The sequence below is a fragment of the Pongo pygmaeus genome, chromosome 4 (assembly GCF_028885625.2).
Source record: "Pongo pygmaeus isolate AG05252 chromosome 4, NHGRI_mPonPyg2-v2.0_pri, whole genome shotgun sequence".
In the NCBI taxonomy this organism is placed as follows: Eukaryota; Metazoa; Chordata; class Mammalia; order Primates; family Hominidae; genus Pongo; species Pongo pygmaeus.
In genome coordinates, this window is record NC_072377.2 from 175,282,556 (window position 1) to 175,300,822 (window position 18,267).

An 18,267-nucleotide genomic window follows, 5' to 3' on the forward strand; every position below is an offset into this window, starting at 1 on the left:
CATCAACCGGCCCCCAGGTGATTTTTCCTATGATCCAAAAAGCTTGTGAAATAAATCCTGTTATTCTTGACACTGATGAAATTGTTTGTTTGCTTGTTTTAAAAAGGAGGAGAAGCAAAGGCAGGAGAAGGAACTTTGTGATTATGAAGGGATTGAAACAGGAGAGTGGGGGTAGGCGGGGCCTTAGCTGGCCTCTGATGTAGCCCTTTAAGTCTCCCCCACACTTGAACAACAGTGAAGGAAGCCCTACTAGTGGGTCTAGAAATCAACTTTGCTGATGACACAAGAAGAAAGAAACTATACAAGAAAAGAAGGCTGGCAGGCAGGCGGAAAAGGAGGGAGAGAGGGAGTGGGGAAGGGAAGTGAAGGGAAGGGAAAGGAAGGGAAGGGAAGAGAAGGGGTATAGAATAGAAAATATCAGTGCACAAAGCAGGCAGTAAGAATAGGCATTGTCCTGTGAAAATTCTATCTTTGTTTCCTCTACTGCGGCACGTGTAGCTGTGTACTGGCTTATGATGTAGAGCGCATTCTTGCCACAGCTCGCATAGTAAGAGCTTTGGCCAACTTCTGACCAAAGCCCTCCCACGGTGGGAGGCTTGTTCCTTGGGCTCAGATTTCAGACTGCCTGCTGGTCCCTCCCGGGACAAGGCTCCCAGGTCCTGGGTAGGGCAGATGCCTCTCCCTGCGCTGTTCTCTCAGTGGGACCCTGGAACTCTCCTTCTCCTCCCCACCCCTCCTGCCTGCACACATTCCCACTCTCAGCCCTGCTCTCACTCTGCATTCCAATCCTTCTTCCAAGGAACAAAGTGTTCTTTCCGTCTTTAAAGACCAGTCCCCTTGAACCAAGAGCCAAACCTTCTAAATTCTATCCTTGTCGCCTGAGAAGCCAGGGGCAGCCAGATGTTTTAAGACTCAGGAATGAGCCTTTCACCATCACCTGAGGCCTGGGTCGAGACTGTAAGAGTAGGACATAATAATTTGAGGACACAGTGTTCTCCTTACTTGTCACCCATGTCCCCTACCCCTGTAGTTTTACCTGGAATGTTTTCCTGGTTCCTCACGATCATTTTCCTGGTGGACAAGTATAATTATTCTCATTTTTACAAATAAAAAAGGCAGGGCTGGCCAGGTGTGGTGGCTCATGCCTGTAATCCCAGCACTTTGGGAGGCCGAGGCGGGTGGATCACTTGAGGTCAGGAGTTCGAGACCAGCCTGGCCAACATGGCAAAACCCCATCTCTGCTAACAATACAAAAATTAGCCAGGCACGGTGATGCCTGTAATCCCAGCTACTCGGGAGGCTGAGGCAGGAGAATTGCTTGAACCCAGGAGGCGGAGGTTGCAGCAAGCCAAGATTGTTCCACTGCACTCCAGTCTAAGCAACAAGAGTGAAACTCCATTTCAAAAAAAAAAAAAAAAAAAAAAAATAGGCAAGGCTCTGAGGGAGGCAGCTGTCTAAAGGCACGTGACCAGCATTTATGGGGAGAGGAGGCTTCACGTTGAGTGCTGTGGGCTTGCACTGGAAGAGAAGAAGCGACAGCCAAGGGAGGCACCTTTCCTGTGGCAGGGCCCTTGAGGACTGACAAGAGCTGGGTCCCTGGATGGCAATTAGCCACTGAATGGGACAGGGGAGGACCATGTTGGAGAGAGGCCCTGTTTTGGTTTTGCTGAGGTCTGGCCATACTTTTTTTTTTTTTTTTTTTTTTTTTGAGACGGAGTCTTGCTCTGTCCCCCAGGCTAGAGTGCAGTGCCACGATCTCGGCTCACTGCAAGCTCTGCCTCCTGGGTTCACGCCATTCTCCTGCCTCAGCCTCCCGAGTAGCTGGGACTACAGGCGCCTGCCACCACGCTCAGCTAATTTTTTTTGTATTTTCAGTAGAAACAGAGTTTCACTGTGTTAGCCAGGATGGTCTCAATCTCCTGACCTCGTGATCCGCCCGCCTTGGCCTCCCAAAGTGCTGGGATTACAGGCATTTGAGTGGCCACATTGTTTAACAGGCATGAGAATGTTGATTTTGCCTCTGCGTCCCTTCCTCCACACCTTTCCTGTCTTCTCTGTCTCAGGTAGAGAAACAGGTACAAAGGAGATGCCTCAGTAGGTTGTTTCTGCCATTAGACTCACAGCCTTACAGGAAGACAGACAAATATTTCTGCATTACTTCTCAGCTTGAGTCTTAGGTTTTCCCAGCCTATTTGCACCATTGGTAATGGCTACAGGGAGAAGCAGCAGAAAGAGCATCATCCAATACCTAATTGCTGCCTGCACCACCCACCCCGTCACTCTCTTCTCCATAAAGTTACACTGTGGATTTAAATATAAAACTTATAACATCCCATCCTTTAATGAACTTCAAATAGGCACCAGCAGATTTGAACATGTATTCGTATATTCTATCATTTAACCAGACCGTTATCAGCTGTACCATGAGGGCCAGCCTAGGCCCTATAAAAGGAGCCTTCATTTTTTTTCTTTAAAAATCCTCCACCTTTACAATGTTGCAGGTGTCTTGGGATCAACCATGTCCTGAGAGAGTGACTGTATTTTCAGGCTGAGAGAGCCTTCCTTACCACAACTTACCTTCTTAAAAATATATTTAATACTTATATTGTAAACATCAGGGAAGGAAATAGAGACATTCAGAAGAGTGTAATATTGTTTTGGTTTTCTGTACATGAACGCAATTTCTTTTCCAAAGGCTTTTGGGGTAATGATCAAGACAAATAAACCTATGTACAAGAGATGGAATGAATAAAGTATTGAACACCTGTAAGTATCAAGGACAACACCAGGCAATTTATGTGTGCTGCCTCCTTTAATGTTCCCCACTCCTTAAAAGTTAGCTCTTTTCCCTTCTACAGACAAGGAAGCTGAGGCTTTGATTGCCTAAATGTCTTCCCCAAGGTCCCACAGCCGGTGGGAGGCAAAGTCAGCTTTAGAGCCTGGATCTCCCTCACTCCAAAACCCTATGTCCTCTCTATTCTTAATCCCTCCTCTCCAGAAAGATAGAATAGTTAAAAAGCTAAAATTGTTCTAATTGGGATTTTACATAAAGCAAGAATAGCCAACACTTATTCAGTGCATATTGTTATTTTCCCATTATTTCCCCTAATTTTCCCATTAACCCTCTGAGGTAGGTTCTATCATTATTAGCATTATACAGATAAGGAAGCTGAGGTTTGGAGAGCTGAGCTAGCTTGCCCTCAAGTCTCACAGCCTGTGAATGGAAGGATTGGGTCTCAAGCATCTGACCTCAGAACCTGCACTTTTTCTCACTAAGCTCTCCTATCTGCCTATTTATACCCAAAATAGTAGCACTTAAAATTGGTGAGCTTGTATAGTCTCTCTAACCCATTCCTTCCTTTAATAGTTTAGGAAGCTGAGGGTGGTCTAGGGATGTGTCCCAGGTCACACAACTCATTGGAAGTAGAGCTGGAATTGGTCCTTGTTACACATTTCTGCCAAGAGGGACAGTGAGTCTCTAAGTCACCTCATCAGGGCAGCCTGGACCTTCCCTTGATATGTTCTCCATCATTCTCCATATTAACCCTTCATGTTCTATGGGCAGGCTTCACAGTCTTTCTAGGGTGCACATTCAAACACATTGGAGGAGGGGATTACATCACAGGCCAAGTTTTTGTTTTAGTTTCCAGAGAGCTAAAGAAAGATCCCACCCCAGCTTAGCCTTAAGATGAAAAAGGATCTTCCAAGATGAAAGTGCCTTCTTTATCTCTGTCCTTCCACTGTTCTGATTAAATCTCTTCCATCCCCCCATCTTCATAGCTACAGCCCTAGGGGAGGCTCCTAGCTCTCTGGCAGGATCTTGGTCACCACCAACTAACTCGGTCCCATGTCCCCAGCTGGGCTGTCCTCCAAATCATCACTTACATGCCCTGCACAGAGATAAGACACAAATTTACCTTGATGCTCACTTCACTAACACTCTCTGGCTCCTGAGAATGGCTCACGGGACCTTTATAAATTGAGGCACGCACCCCACAACCAGTCACTTCAGCCTCTTTGCTTTCCACTCCCCCAGGTATACGCCCCAGCTGCTCTGCCCCACTGCCGCTCCACCAAGCACACTGGGTGGTGCCTCTGTAATATGTTCCCATTTCTAGAATGTCCTGCAATCCATCCTTCCTATTTCAAGATTTAACTTAGGGTCCCTTCCTCCCTTGTCTGCCCTGAATACTGTGGGGAAAATTACTCCTGCCTTCCTACTAGCGCTTGAACTTGTGCACGCATGGACCATTGCACTGTTGTAATTGTAGCATAATTGCTTTGCTTGTCTATCTCACCTCCCTTGAGAATGTGAGTGTCCTGAGGATGAGGGTTCTGTCCCATGTCTTTGTAGCCTGAATAATTTTAACAAAGGCCTGACACATTGTAGTTATCTAACAGCAGTTCATTAAATGAATAAAGTATTATTGAACTATTAATCTTGTATAGGGACCACAATATGCAAACTCAAATGCCCTCAAGGGCCATGTACATACATAGACCTACATAGTTACCATTTCTGGCACTCTTCATTCCTACGTACACATCCCTTTCCGCTTGAAGGACTTTTAAAAAGCACCTGTGGCAGTACAGTTCAGATTTTGTGTGTCTGAAAAAGTCTTTATTTCGTCTTCATTTTTGAAAGTTATTTTTGCCTAGTATTGAACTCTGGGTTGACAATATTTTTCTTTTGCTACTTTACTTTCAAGAAAGCTGCTGTGATCCTTGCATTTGTTCCTCTGTATGTTAATATGTCTTTTTTTTTCTGACTGCTTTTAAGATTTTCTTTTTATCATTTGTTTTGAGCAATTTGATTATGATGTACCTCAGAGCTAGTTTTCTTCCTGTTTCTTAGATTTGGGGTTTGTTGAGCCTCTTGGATCTGTGGGTTTATAATTTTCATCCAGTTTGAAAAATTTTTAGCCATTATGTCTTCAAGTGTTTTATTTCTGTCTCTCCTTCCCCGCTCACATACACATTCTTTCCTCTCCTTCGGGGACTTTAGACATATATTTGGCTCTTTGAAATTGTCCCAAAGTTCCTTCATGCTTTTTTTTTTTTTTGAGATGGAGTCTTGATCTGTTGCCCAGGCTGGAGTACAGTGGCACCATCTCAGCTCACTGCAGCCTCCACCTCCCGGGTTCAAGTGATTCTCTTGCCTCAGCCTCTTGAGTTGCTGGAACTACAGTCACCTGCCACCAAGCCTGGCGAATTTTTGTATTTTTAGTAGAGATGGGGTTTTGCCATATTGGCCAAGCTGGTCTCAAAATCCTGACCTCAGGTGATCCGCCCACCTCAGCCTCCCAAAGTGCTGGGATTACAGACGTGAGCCACCGCGCCCGGCCCCTTGATGCTCTTTTCAGTGTTTTGTTTTAGTTTTTTTTCTCTGTGTGTTTCAATTTGGACAATTTCTATTACTGTATCTTCATGTTTACTACTATTTTCTTTTGCAATATCTAATCTGCTGTTAATCCCAAGCAGTGTATTTCTAATCTCAGATTTTATAGTTTACATTTCTAGAAGTTCTGTTTGGGTCTTTTTTTGAATTTCCTATGCCCAAATTTAACTTTTAGAACACATGAAATACACTCAACATTCTCCTTGTCTGCTAATTCTAATCTCTGTGTCAGTTACGGGTCACTTTTGATGTTTTAGTTTTTCTCTTCGTTGTGGTTTATATTTTTCTGATCATTTGCGTGCCTGTTAGTCTCTGATTAGATGCCTAATATCATAAATTTTATTTTGTTGGGTAGTAAATATTTTTGCATTCCTATAAATAGTTTTAAGTTTTGTTTTGAGATGCAGTTAAGTTACTTAGAAGCAGTTTGTTTCTTTTGGGTCTTGCTTTTAAGGTTTTCTAGCCAGGACCTGAACAATTTTTAGATTAGGGCTAATTATTCCCCACCACTAAGGCAAGATCCTTCTAGGCACTCTACACAATGACTATGTTTTCCAGCCAGGCTGGTAGAATCAGGCACCATTTCCAGCCCTGTGAGTGGCTACTCTTTCCTCCAATACTGTTGGGTAGTTCTTTTGCCACCTACAGGTAGTCTCTCCTTTCATGCATGGACTGATCTGTGCTCTGCTAAAGAGGGGCCCCTCTGAAGCTCTCCAGAATGCTGTCTCTATGCAGCTCTCCTCTCTGACACCTGTTGAATGAACTCTAGGCTCCTGGACTCTCCGCTGCCTCCTCAACTCAAGTCGTCCACCAGACCCGGCACTGTGTTCCCTGCTCCCTGTGCCAAGGCTTGGAGATTTTCAAAGCAGCAAGCAGCCACAGGCTTCACTGCCTTTGTTTTCCATCCCTCGGTGTCTGATGCCCAATGTCTTGAAAATTGCTCTTTCATATATTTTGCCTGGTTATTTGGTTATTTCAGGTGGGAAAGTAAATCTGATCCCTATTACTTCATCTTGTTCAAAAGCCAAAGTTCCCATGATATGATATAAATGGTTGACGTACCTTAGGATGATCCCTCAGGGAATGGTGGGACCCTGGTGAACTGGGGAGCACAAATCCCAACTAAACAGTGCAGCAGACATCAGATCCGGCTGACTATTGCCGCAGTAGAATATAAGCCCTCAATTGCCACATCTTTCACTTGTTTCTAAAGAGGCTGGATTTTGTGAAAGTTTTCCTGATTTCAAAGCACAATGGTCACCAAACTTAACACACCTGCAGCCTGGGACTGGCCCACCAGCCACCAATTCTGACACCTGTGTGTAAAGTTCCCTCTTTTGCAAAGAACTATAGTTTATCTCTACAACATCACATTTCTGCAATCATAGAAATGTTTTATATCTGCACTCTCCAGCATAGTAGTCACCACCTATACGTAGCTATTAAAATGTGGCTAGTGCCTCAGGGGAATGAATTTTAAATTTAATTCAAATTGAAGTAGCCACATGTGGTTAGAGGATATCCTTAGAAAGATCAAGCCATCTTCAACAACACATGGCCCTGGAGATAGACAGCACCAAAGGCAAATCCTTATTCCTCTCTTTTCCTTCCCCCTTCCGGATAAGGGAAACCCTATAGTCATGCTAAAAATATTCTCCTTAATTGAGCTGCCAGCATTCCTACCTATTCATGAGATCTCCCCACCTCCTACTCCTTTGGTCTACTTCCCTTTTATTATGATGAGCTCTGAGACCCTTAGAGTAAGAGAAGGGTCCTTGTAGAATGCCCGGAGAAGAGAACTCAAACTGGTAACACACAGACTATATGTAGCCCTTAGGTGTGTTTACTGTGGCATTCACGATATTTAAAACATTTGAGCCAATGTTTAAAAATGGAGGTATAGCACATGAAACCCATATTTCTAGTTATTCTTGATAAATTTGAAGATTGGACATTGTTGGGTCCACACTGGCTGGAGCTGAGGAGCTGCTGCACTCTTTGAATGGAACATATGATAACTGATTTGCCACAATCCCCACCATTCTCTATTGTTTCACCAACAATGAGGCTTTGTGATGGTTACTTTTTTCATCATATGATAAGCGTGCTATTATTTTTCTTATAATGGAGAACTATTTCTTCATACAGAATATTTACCACTGTTTTGTCCAATGATGATAAAACAAAACAAAACAAAACAACGGGGCTTTGTGTTTTCAATCTGGCCAATTTTACACATTTATAGCACCTGCCTGGCTCCTGTAGGTATTTGAGTGTGTGAGACTTTTACTAGAGGGATGAAAAATACATGGCATAACATGCATACTGCAACTTCCCATTTCAGCACCTATGGCAGACATGAATAATCAATCACAGCTCCCTTTCCTCGGGATTCTTCTCAACATAACACCCCTGTCAGCCATTCCCAAGCACTCAGTATCAACACATAATCACGTCCATTGCTGTCATCTGATTCAGCTCTCATTTTACTGTGTGAGAAATGGAGGTCAAGAAAACTTAAGCCATCACTGAGTCAATGGTGATGCCATGATGAAACCTTGACACTGATGCTATTTTCACAGGCCCAAGCACCCCATGAGAAGAGAGGAAAAGAAAACATGGCCAGAGTTGGGCTTGTTTTTGGCAACAGCACCCAGGTCACCAGCTGGGCTGGATCTGTGACTTCTGTTTTCCAGCTCTTCATGTAACTTCTGTTCCCCACATCCTGCCCTTGCCCTCATCCTTCCTACTTGCTTTCTTATTTCAAGCCAACAATGACATAGAACTGACCCAGCCCCCACTCACACTACTCCCCATTCCCACCTCTGCTCCCAGATCACCCATAGAGTTGGAGGAGTACTTACGGCACCCGGAGCTTGGGGAACTTCTGGATGTCATTTTCTGTCAGGTTCTGAAATGAAGACACATATGGCAGGCAGGTTACAACCCACAGAAAGGGCTCTGAGCAGGAGGGGAAGAGTGATATGTGAAACAATATAGGGAGTGGTGGGGACTGTGGCAAACGGAGGAGAAACCGCCCTGCCCACCCACCCACCCTCCCAAAGTAGGCAGCCTCTAGATGTTTTGCCTAAAAGCCTGTGGGCCTGGTGTTGCTGGATCTGCTTTTACAAAGGGAATCCTTAAGTCTGGGTTTTATGTGAAATGCTCTGAGTTCCAAATGTTGGCAAATAATTTTGACTTAAACACTGTGAGAGCTAAATCTGTGAAACCAAACGACTTGTTGTGTGGGCTGCATTTGGCCATGTTGTGACCTCTTCCCCAGACCTCAGGCCCTCTCAGTCTCCACAAGGTCAGCTGCAGAGAAGCCAGCCTGGAGGAGTCTGTGCCTCTTTTACCAACATCACACCCCGGAGAACCTCTTTCACCAGGGTTATTGGTAGAACTCTCAAGATATGGGGATGCCATGAAAAGGCTTTCCTGAGGGAACTGAGAACGGAGGGGAGAAAGAAACTCATATTTGTCAAGAACTAACTCTGGGCCTCCGCCTCTTAACACTTTAGTGAATCCTCACATCAACTCTGTGATGCAGGAGTTACCAGCACTCCCATTTTGAAAGTGAGAAAGCTGAGGCTCAGGGATATCAAGGGGATTTCCACTTGTGGGGGATGAGCTGGGGCTGGAATTCCACTCTGTGACATCCACAGTCTATTTTCTTCCTGCAAACCTCCATCCTACCACGTCTGATCCTTTTGACAGCCCCTGTGGCCTATGTTGGAGAGGATTATGGGGGAAAGGTGAAAGGAGGCATCTGGAAGGGAGGAGGAGAGGAGAGCATGTCAGAATTGGGAACAGAAAAGAGACTGGGCATGCTTTCCACAGAACCAATGATGAGCCAACAAAGGGCTCCACCACCATTCTAATTAAGGCCAGAGGGCTGGGTAATTAGGGTGGGAGCTCTGGAATCAGATGGGCTGGATTTGAATTTTGGTTCATTCACTTAGCAGCTGTCTCATTTAGGGCATGCACTTTGCCTCACTGAGCCTCAGTTTCCTTATCTGTAAAATGGGGACTATAATAATAATAATGATACCCACCTATCAGGATTGTGAGGACTGAGTGGGATGATGTATGTAATGTGTTTTGGCACAGTGCCTGGCACAGTGTGTGACTGAGAAATGGAGGAGTAAGATGAGGAATTACTACCCCTGGTGGGGAAGCAGCAGGGGTCTGGGTGAGTCTTAGAGTTTAGTGTTTTTGCTTCTTTTCCATTCTGGGAGCTGCCTGTCTGGTTTTTTGACCACTGGAAAGACCTGGGCACTCTTCTTTGAGATCAGCTGGCACAGAGGCTGGGGCTAGGGCATCTTAGCAACGTGTTCACTGGATCCATCTGATCCAGCTCATAGGCATGGTTTCTGATCTGGACGCTGATCAGACCACCTGAGGCAGGGTTGGGGCTGGTGAAGGGAGTCAGCCAGAAGTCCTGAGGGCATCAGGCTTTTGGTTAAGCTTCTTAACTACTCCTTTTTTTTTTTTTTTGCTTGCTTTCTTTCTTAATTTCTTTCTTTCTTTCTTTCTTTCTTTCTTTCTTTCTTTCTTTCTTTCTTTCTTTCTTCTTTTTCTTTCCTTTCCTTTCCTTTCCTTTCCTTTCTCTTTTTTTTTTCATCACTGAGCAGCATCTCCCTGCTTCTGAACTACTCCCACTCAGGAAGGTACCAAGACTCATATTTTGAGTGTGGTGTGAGGAGTTGAAGCCTTCCTAAGGGCTGCCAGAGGGGCAGCAGCTGAGCACTGAGCAGCTGGCCACCAGCTTCTGCTCTGCTGAGAGGAGGGCGTAAGCTGAGGGAATTTCAGGAAGATTGTGGAGGAGGAGGTGGACGTGAGCCTGGCTGGAGACACAGAGGAGCAGGGTGTTAGGAAAGAGGAAGACATTCAGAACAGGGACAAGAACTGTGAGGAAAGATGAGAGATGTTGAAACAGAATTTTTGGAGAGTTTTGCTATGTGATGTAACCCCCTCCTCCACCTCTTCCAAAAGCCTCCAGCAAACTCTGGGTTATTTGCATGATGATTTTGGAGTTAAGAGTTATGGCTTTGTGGGAATATGATTATATGCTGTGGGTGTTGAGAAGAGGGGTACAGAAAGAGGAAAGCCACAAATTGGGCCCTGGTGGGGGAGGCAATGTGGCAGACACAGCTGCTTGCCTACCCAATACCCACTCTCCCTTTGTTTTCCTACTGACAGGTCCTGGATTTCATTTAGGGCAGTAAATGTGATTGTTCAAAATATTTAACTCCCCAGGCTCCCTTGCAGATGGTGGAGGTCACATGACTCTGCTGTGGACAGTAAGATATAACCAAAGTCTGCTGGATGGAGCTTCTGGAAAAGTTACTACTTGCCTGGAAAAAAGGGAGCATGCATTTACCATTCACCATACACCTTCTCCTCTTTGCCTTTCTCCCCATCTCCCTGCCTGCCATGGAGATATGATGCCTAGAGGTGAAGTAGCCAACTGACAACCATTAGGACAGAAGCCACAGGCTTTTTCCATAGGTTAGATGAAGCCTGGGTTCTTGATATCTTCTTTCACCATTCCCAGGCACCCACCTATACATTTCTTATTACTTGAAACAGACCGACCCTTATTTGGTTGGGCCACTGTGGTCAGGTTTCTGCAACATGGGGTCACATGCCTTCCCAACTGACGCAAGTCTCAAGCTCCTTTTCTCTCCTTTTTATACCTTCTAGAAGCATAGTTTCTACAAGATAAGGATCTAACCTTTTCAGTGGAAAACAAAAATGGCAAAGAAGGAAAGAAAGAAGAGAGAGAAAGAAAGAAAGAAAGAAAGAAAGAAGGAAAGAAAGGGAGAAAGAGAGAAAGAAAGAAAGAGAGATGGAGAGAGGGAAGGAAGGAAGAAAAGAAAGAGAGGGAGAAGAAAGAAGACAGGGAAGGAAAGGGAAGGGAAAAGAGGGAAGGGGAGAGGAGAGGACAAGGGAAGGGAGGAAGGAAGAAAGGAAGGAAAGAAGGAAGGGAGGAAGGAAGGAAGGAAGGAAGGAAAAATAACTAGGGCCTTTCACTTTTGCCTTCAATAGCAGAGTGGCCCTGGATATTACAGAGCTGGAAAGGGTGATAGATTAATAATTAGAGCTTAGATCAAGCATCCCAAATTGTACCCAGTGCACTGGGGGTGGAGGGTGGGTTTCAGCAGAAGCTGCCTTTACATCCCCCAGTTGCTGGGACAGGCACTGGATTCTTCTTCTTTTCTTCTGGTTCCTATCACCCTACTTTCCACTTCCTCCTCTTCATACAATGAACAGAATGTGCCACATTGTCTGAAGGACTGATAGAGGACTGATTGGAGCAGAGGAAACATAGCTGCCTAGATACCATGTCTCAAACAACCCTGTTCTACCAGGCCTGACACTCGCACCAGGACAGTTGTGGGGAATTACAGAGCCGGGAGGGGCCATCACCCACTATGACCCAGTCCAATGTGCTCAGTCAACAGGGTGGGAAGCAAGGCAGGCTCAGAAAGGGCAAGTGCTTGCTCAGGGTGACCCAGGCAACAGGGCCTCGTAGGCACCATCCTCAAAGATGTCTTCCTCCCTTTCCATTCAACTGTGATGGGTCTCTGTTCTCAGTGCTAATAGCACCAGAATGAAATATTTGGGTTTAGCAGTAATTTGCAAGAATGGCACTAAAACTCCAGGAATTCTACTGACTCAAATCTCAATACGAATAAGTAATATTGTTAAAAAATCAAATGGTATTAGACTAAATTAAGTGTATGCCTTAGTTCAATTAGTAGGTATGTGACATAGAACAAATCACATCACAGCTCTGCATGTGTTTCCTCATCTGCAAATGAGGTAGTTGGAAGCCTTTCTGAACATGCCTTTCTGAACATACCTTTCTGCTATAAAACAAGTTTCTAGAAAGCAGAAATCACATCTTAACCATTTCTCTATCCCCACCACCTATAATGCTCTCCAGTATGTAAAAGCAGTTCGGGAAACTGCTTGTCAAGTGAATGAATTGGCGAATGAATGAATGATTTAGGTGGACAGTGAATAAATATGTCTTACATGGCACCTGGAAGCAAAACTCAGATGAATAGGAACACAGGTTAGTTTCAGCACAAGACTTGAGAGCTGCCTAGAAAGGGGCAGATGACTGTGGGTGGTGGTGAGCTCACCATCACTGAAGGAATTCAAGAAGATGTTGGTAGCAGAGATGTAATATAAGAAATGGATTGGTGTTCTCTGGGGGCAAGCTGGAGCTGTGATCTCTCTGGTCTCATCCAGCTGGCCTGAAGTCTCATGGTCAAGTTCCCTTACTGACAATGTCTTACAGGGAGACACAACTTAGCTTACTCTCTTCACTCTGAATTTAAATTAGGAACATCTACCCCCATGAGACCCTTGAAGTCTTATTTTCAAAAAGTAAAGCAAAGTTCCCAGGAAGGATGGATTGGCGCAGTCAGGGTCTTTCTTAACCCATGGGCAAAGGTGTCATTTCAGGGAAAATGCTCAAACCACCTCTCTAACCACAACCTAGCACCTCTGTCTCCACCATTAGAGTGGCATCCTTTTCCATTTAATGGCTTAGTCTTTAATACATACCTGCATCTTGGTCTTAGACTTCAAGCTTTTTGAAGTATAATACAGTGGAGACAGCCATATCACATGTGTGTTTGATACAAAATCAGCTTTATGAATTTTGTAGTGAGAAAGAAGGAAGTAATTGAATCAATGAGGGTGATGCCATCCTTTATTCCACCCATGAGTATGTGCTCCAGAGTGAGAAATTGGAGGTGAGAAGCTTCTGTTCACCCATATGGTCCTTCTTCCCCTTGGGCTTCTCAAAGGATGGATGGCATTTAAATAGATTTTCCAGATTATTTTTTTTTACTATACTTGGATTCCTCCTTAAGGTGTAAGTGGAAGATCAGAGAGGGTTTCTGGATGGTAGGATCCTGAAAGGTAGTGAGAGAGGGGGTCCTACCAAATTTCTGGAAAAAGCAAAGGGATCCTCGGGTGTCCCTGGAGAAAGGGTAGGCCAGTTGGCCCTGCAGCCGTGGGGAAAAATGCAGAACAGTCTTGGTTTCAGTGTGTTGGACTAGCCAGAGCTTACCAAGAAGCGAGCCCCATCGATGTGGTACTTCTTCACTGCCTTCTCACAGTCCTTATAGTTGAGCTGCAAAGAGAAGGGGAAGGTGTTGTCAGTGACGGGCAGTCTCTTACCATTCCTCTCTCTTGCCTGCCCCAGAAACTTAGCACTTTGCGGTACTTGTGGCTAGCCAGGCTCCCCACTGCCCTCCCTTGGCTAACAGAGGGCCCAGTCCCCACCTCAGCCTCGCTTTCACTACCCCCTTGGGACTGCCTGAAATGGAGAAATTGCCTTGCTCTAAGGCTTCGGGGCCAACCCTTACAGAAAGACTGCCTTCAAGGCATGCAGAGCTCTGCCCTATGCTCCTCAGGAAGGAGGAGCTAAAAGAAGAAAAGAAATACCATCCATTCTCTCGATGGCCAGAGACAACCTCGATGTTTCTTTCAATGCTTTCTTCCTAGCATGTTTCTAAACATAATTGAGGTTATGATTTATATTCAATCTCGTTATCCTGACTTTTTTCTCTTAAATTACCTAAAGGGATAATATAAACATTGCCTAATGTTATGCAAACTCAATTTAAACATTATTTTAATGACCACAACATTATTTAATCATTCCCTTATTGCTGAACATTTAGATTATTTACCAAGCTGCTGTTTAAATAATGATAATAAAAACGGCGAACAATTATCGAAAGCTTTCTGTGTGGCAGGCAGTGTTCCAAGTAGTTAAACTAGTCTTCAATCATTTAACCCTCACATTTTGCAGATGGGGAATGAGAGGCACAGACAGCAAGTAACTTGCATGAGGTTCCATGGGTTTTAGGTGACAGGTTTCAGAACAGGCTTTAATGTCTCTTTCAGAAATATTCCCCTTTTAATAACAGTATAACTTATATACAGTAAGTAAAATGAGCAAATGAAAATGCAGCTTCATTTGTTTGCAGTACATCATCCCAATCAAAATAGAGACCGTCATGGATACTATTTTGCAAACTTTTTTCTCCCTCTTTGAGATAAATTGTTTAAGTCAGAATCTCAGAACTGAGTTATATAGGATCCATAGGAACGAGCATTTTTAAGATATTGGTTGTTTTCCTAGACCAATCAGCAATCGTATGAAGTGCTAGTTTCAACTTGTCCTCAACAGCGTAAATGTTCACATTTGAAGTATCTCTCAGCTTGCTGCTTTGGGGTGGAGAATTTAAGGTTAAATGTTTCTCCTTGAGGATCCTAGGTTCTCCTCACAAGGGTGGGCCTCATGGTTTGTGGCAGCCTTCTTTTGGAGCACGTTTTAAACCATATTTTTATCTTATAGCTAGCAAATCCAAAGAATAAATACAATTGTTGTGACACCTTAGCTTGGAAGGGCGGGATGATTATCACACTCAGAAAGCTGACTTAGAAGTTGATATTGAAAGCACGTCCCATCTATGGAGCCCTGGTATCCCCTTTATCTACAGGCAGTGGGGGATAAGTGGTTCTTGGAAGAGTCAACTGCCTTTAATTCATCATTCTCACTGTTATCATTATGAAATAAACCAGATGATTTTGAAGAGTGCTAACTTTGTGTCTAGATCAGCAGAGAGTCCTGCAGACTGGGACCCAGGCATTTGATTCTGCTCCAGCAAGATCTGGGCTTGTGGACCTCAAATCTGTATTTTTAAGGAGCACCCTAGATGATTCCTATGGCATCCAGCTTTGGTAGGCACTGGTCCAGAAAAGTTACCTGGATTTGTAGTAAGGAAGACTGAGGCCTCTAGAGGGAAAGAGGCTGGTCTAAGGTCACACAGTGAGCTGGGATACCAGCTGGGACCCCACCTGGGATTAGGACACACAGCTCTGAGCCAGTGCCTTTCCACTGTATGACCCAAGGATGTTCTCCTGCAAGTCAAAAGGAATTGGAGAGATTGAACAAATATGTAACATGGTCTCAGTCCTCAGGAGCTTATATTTCAGACACAGGATGAGGTACACATGTCAGAGACAAGAAGACACAAAGTCCCACCAGTCTGCATGGGTGTCCCCAGCTAGGAGCCAGTTAATAGAGAAGGAAAAAGGGCAGATGGAACATGCATTAGGACGCATCTGTCTGCTGAGTGCCTTGCACACATCATTTGCTTTAATACTCACAACCAACCCATTGGGTTAGTTACTGTTCATATCTCTATTTCACTGATAAGGAAGTTGAGGCACAGAGAGGCAAAGCAACTATGGGAAAGTCGCCAAGCTAGCAGGTGGCAGAGCCAGGGCAAGGTGTGTCTGACTCCAGAGCTGAGTCGGGAGGTGTCTCCAAGGGATGCCTTACCCCACTACTTGGGTAGAGTTTGCATCTGCAGATCAATTCTTTATATGTCGTGTTTGACAGCTAAGATCCATTCCCAAATGGCTCTGTGGTCCATTCATTTGGTAGTTTCTTTCAGGGGGCCGAGGTACTCAGAATCTGAAGGGTTTCTATCCAAGTCTGTGGAGGGACTAGAACTTCCAGGATCACAGATTCGCCTCAGTCTCCTAGTTTCTTCCCTCAGTCCATTTATGCCAGAAGAAGGAACCTGCCTGGGTGCTGTAGATTTGTCCTGGAGTCTGAGATCTCCAGGAAGAAAACTCTCCCTTCCCCCAGCTCAGGCAGTGAGGTCTTCCTGTACCATCCCTGACCCACGGTCCATCTCCCTGTACTGACGGGAGTTTTAGGGATCAATTCTCTGTTGCTCAATTGGATTGTATAATTCTCCTGGTCACACCTGAAGGTTAGGCCTATCTGTGCCTCTCAGCCCATCCCAAGTCTTTCTCTTCATAATTCTCAATTCCTTTCTTTTTCCTTTATTGAGGTAACATGCCACTTTATTCCCTCTTGGCAAATTTTACCTTGTTGCCCTGTCTTATTTGGTCTATATTTGAGCAAAATATTTAGAAACATCCCTCAAAAAACCAGTTGTACAACAATATTTGTTGAAATCTAAGTTTATTATGACCTTGCAGAAGGAAAATAACAGAAATGAAAGCACAAAATATGGCAAAAAACAGGATCTGTGAGCTGTACCCCTACCATACCACACCTAGTTCAACATGTTCTCATTTTCTTCTTTAGGTTGGGGGAGAACAGCTGTGACTATAAATGCCTTGGAAATGCATAGACCCCAGGTTTGGCTATATGTCCCAGGGAAACTCGTCTACCCTCTTGAATCTCAATTTCCCCAGGAAAAACAGGAAGCTGAATTAGATGACTTCTACCATCTTAGCTTTACAATCTCATCTTTACGACAGTCTGGAATATCAACAGAATCTGATGCCAGCCTGCAGGGATGAGGGTGTTAGAAGCTTAACTGTCTCTCACAAGTCATCTTACCACATGGTCAGGGTAGAGGGACCATAACTAAGTTATGTGGCTTGAGATCTGCCCAAGCAGATGCGTTGTCCCCTTCTGCCAATGACCAAGCACAGGGATCCTTCAACCTTTCCTCTAAGTCCAGAAGATAAGACAGCAACACTGGTCCCAGAACTGCCAGAAGCCTCTTCCCCTCTAGGGACCTCAGTTTTCATAGCTATAAATTGGGGCTCACATCAGTTTTCTGTCCTGCTTCACAAGACTCTCATAAAGCTCCAAGGAGACTGCCCCAGGCGGGAGCTTGAGGACCCCCCTCAGGGTCGTGAGCAGTGAAAGCCCAAATGCTGTGTCTAGCACTGCTCACCATAGTCCTCTATCCAGCCCTCCCACCCTGCCTATTCTTTCTCCTGCCTCCAGGACACCACGTCTCCCCTTTCTAGTAAGTAGCGTTGATCTCATTAGCAGTTACAACAGTTCTCTGCATCTCAGAGCATGGACTTTAAAACCAGACAGGTGTGGCTTGAGTCTTGCCTCTATCACATGTAGTCCCTAGGGCTTCGGACAATTTCACTTCCCTGAGCTGATTTTGCAGCTGAGTTAAGGGGATAACAATGCTGACCTTACAACATAGTAGGGAGCGTTAAATGGTACAGTGCCTGTGAAACACCGAATTCAAACCCTAGTACATAATAGGCACATACTCATTTGAGGGCTCCTGCTCCCATCCTTCTCTCCAGAACTCATTGCCAGGAAAACTCAGCGGTCTATATGGCGCTCACTCAACCAGTAAAGTTGCCATAGGGTTCCATTGCTATCTTATACACCTCCCACATTCTGCCCCAATTCCATCTTCAAGCCTCAGCTCAGCCCACCAAGGGCACTATCATCATGACCATTCACACGAGAGCAAGGCTCACCTTCTTGAAATAGTCAGCAAGGCTGTCGGGGTCCCAGCCCAGGACCTCTGAGCGAAAGGGCACATTCCTCAGTGCCATGGCTGCTCTCCCGGGAAGAAGCTCACAAGCTGAGCATGGATGCTGCACCCATGGGCAGAGAAGCTCAAATCCAGAGCTCGGAGGCGTTCTTGGCTCTTCCAACTCCCAGCTACCCTGTGGAACACCCTTGTTGGAGCCGATGTCTTTTCTGCCGTAGCCAGATCCCAGAAAGCAACGGCTTCCTCTGCGAACAAATATGGTCTCTTCTCAGAAAACGACTCAGCTAGTTTCCTTTACCACTTCCTCTGCTGGGCTCTAAATAAGTAAACAAGGAAGCCCAGCTCTGGGGGCTTGAGATGCAGAGAGAGCCACAGGGTTGGTAATTCCCCACTGGCTCCAGTCACCCCAACCCAGTAGGAGACGCAATGAAGGGGTCTTAAACTCCAATGTGAGTCGGAGTATTTTTCCTTTAAACTCTGGGCACCCATATGTCTACACTGCATTCTTGCTCAGCTGGGGCTTTGCAGACCAAAATCTAT

The 18,267-nt window shown here is 45.0% G+C and overlaps 1 protein-coding gene across 1 annotated transcript in view; it reads right to left on the bottom strand.

The window, feature by feature from the left end:
• Positions 1-17,979, bottom strand: part of LCP2 (lymphocyte cytosolic protein 2) — a 50,194-nt gene extending 32,215 nt beyond the window's left edge. The window contains exons 1-3 of the mRNA XM_054488437.2: positions 17,711-17,979; positions 13,491-13,553; positions 8,263-8,309 (exon numbers count right to left, since the gene is read on the bottom strand). Coding sequence (XP_054344412.1) covers positions 8,263-8,309; positions 13,491-13,553; positions 17,711-17,788 — 188 coding nt within the window. The 5' untranslated portion in view covers positions 17,789-17,979. The remainder of the gene's footprint in view (positions 1-8,262; positions 8,310-13,490; positions 13,554-17,710) is intronic.
• Positions 17,980-18,267: the final 288 nt, after the last annotated feature.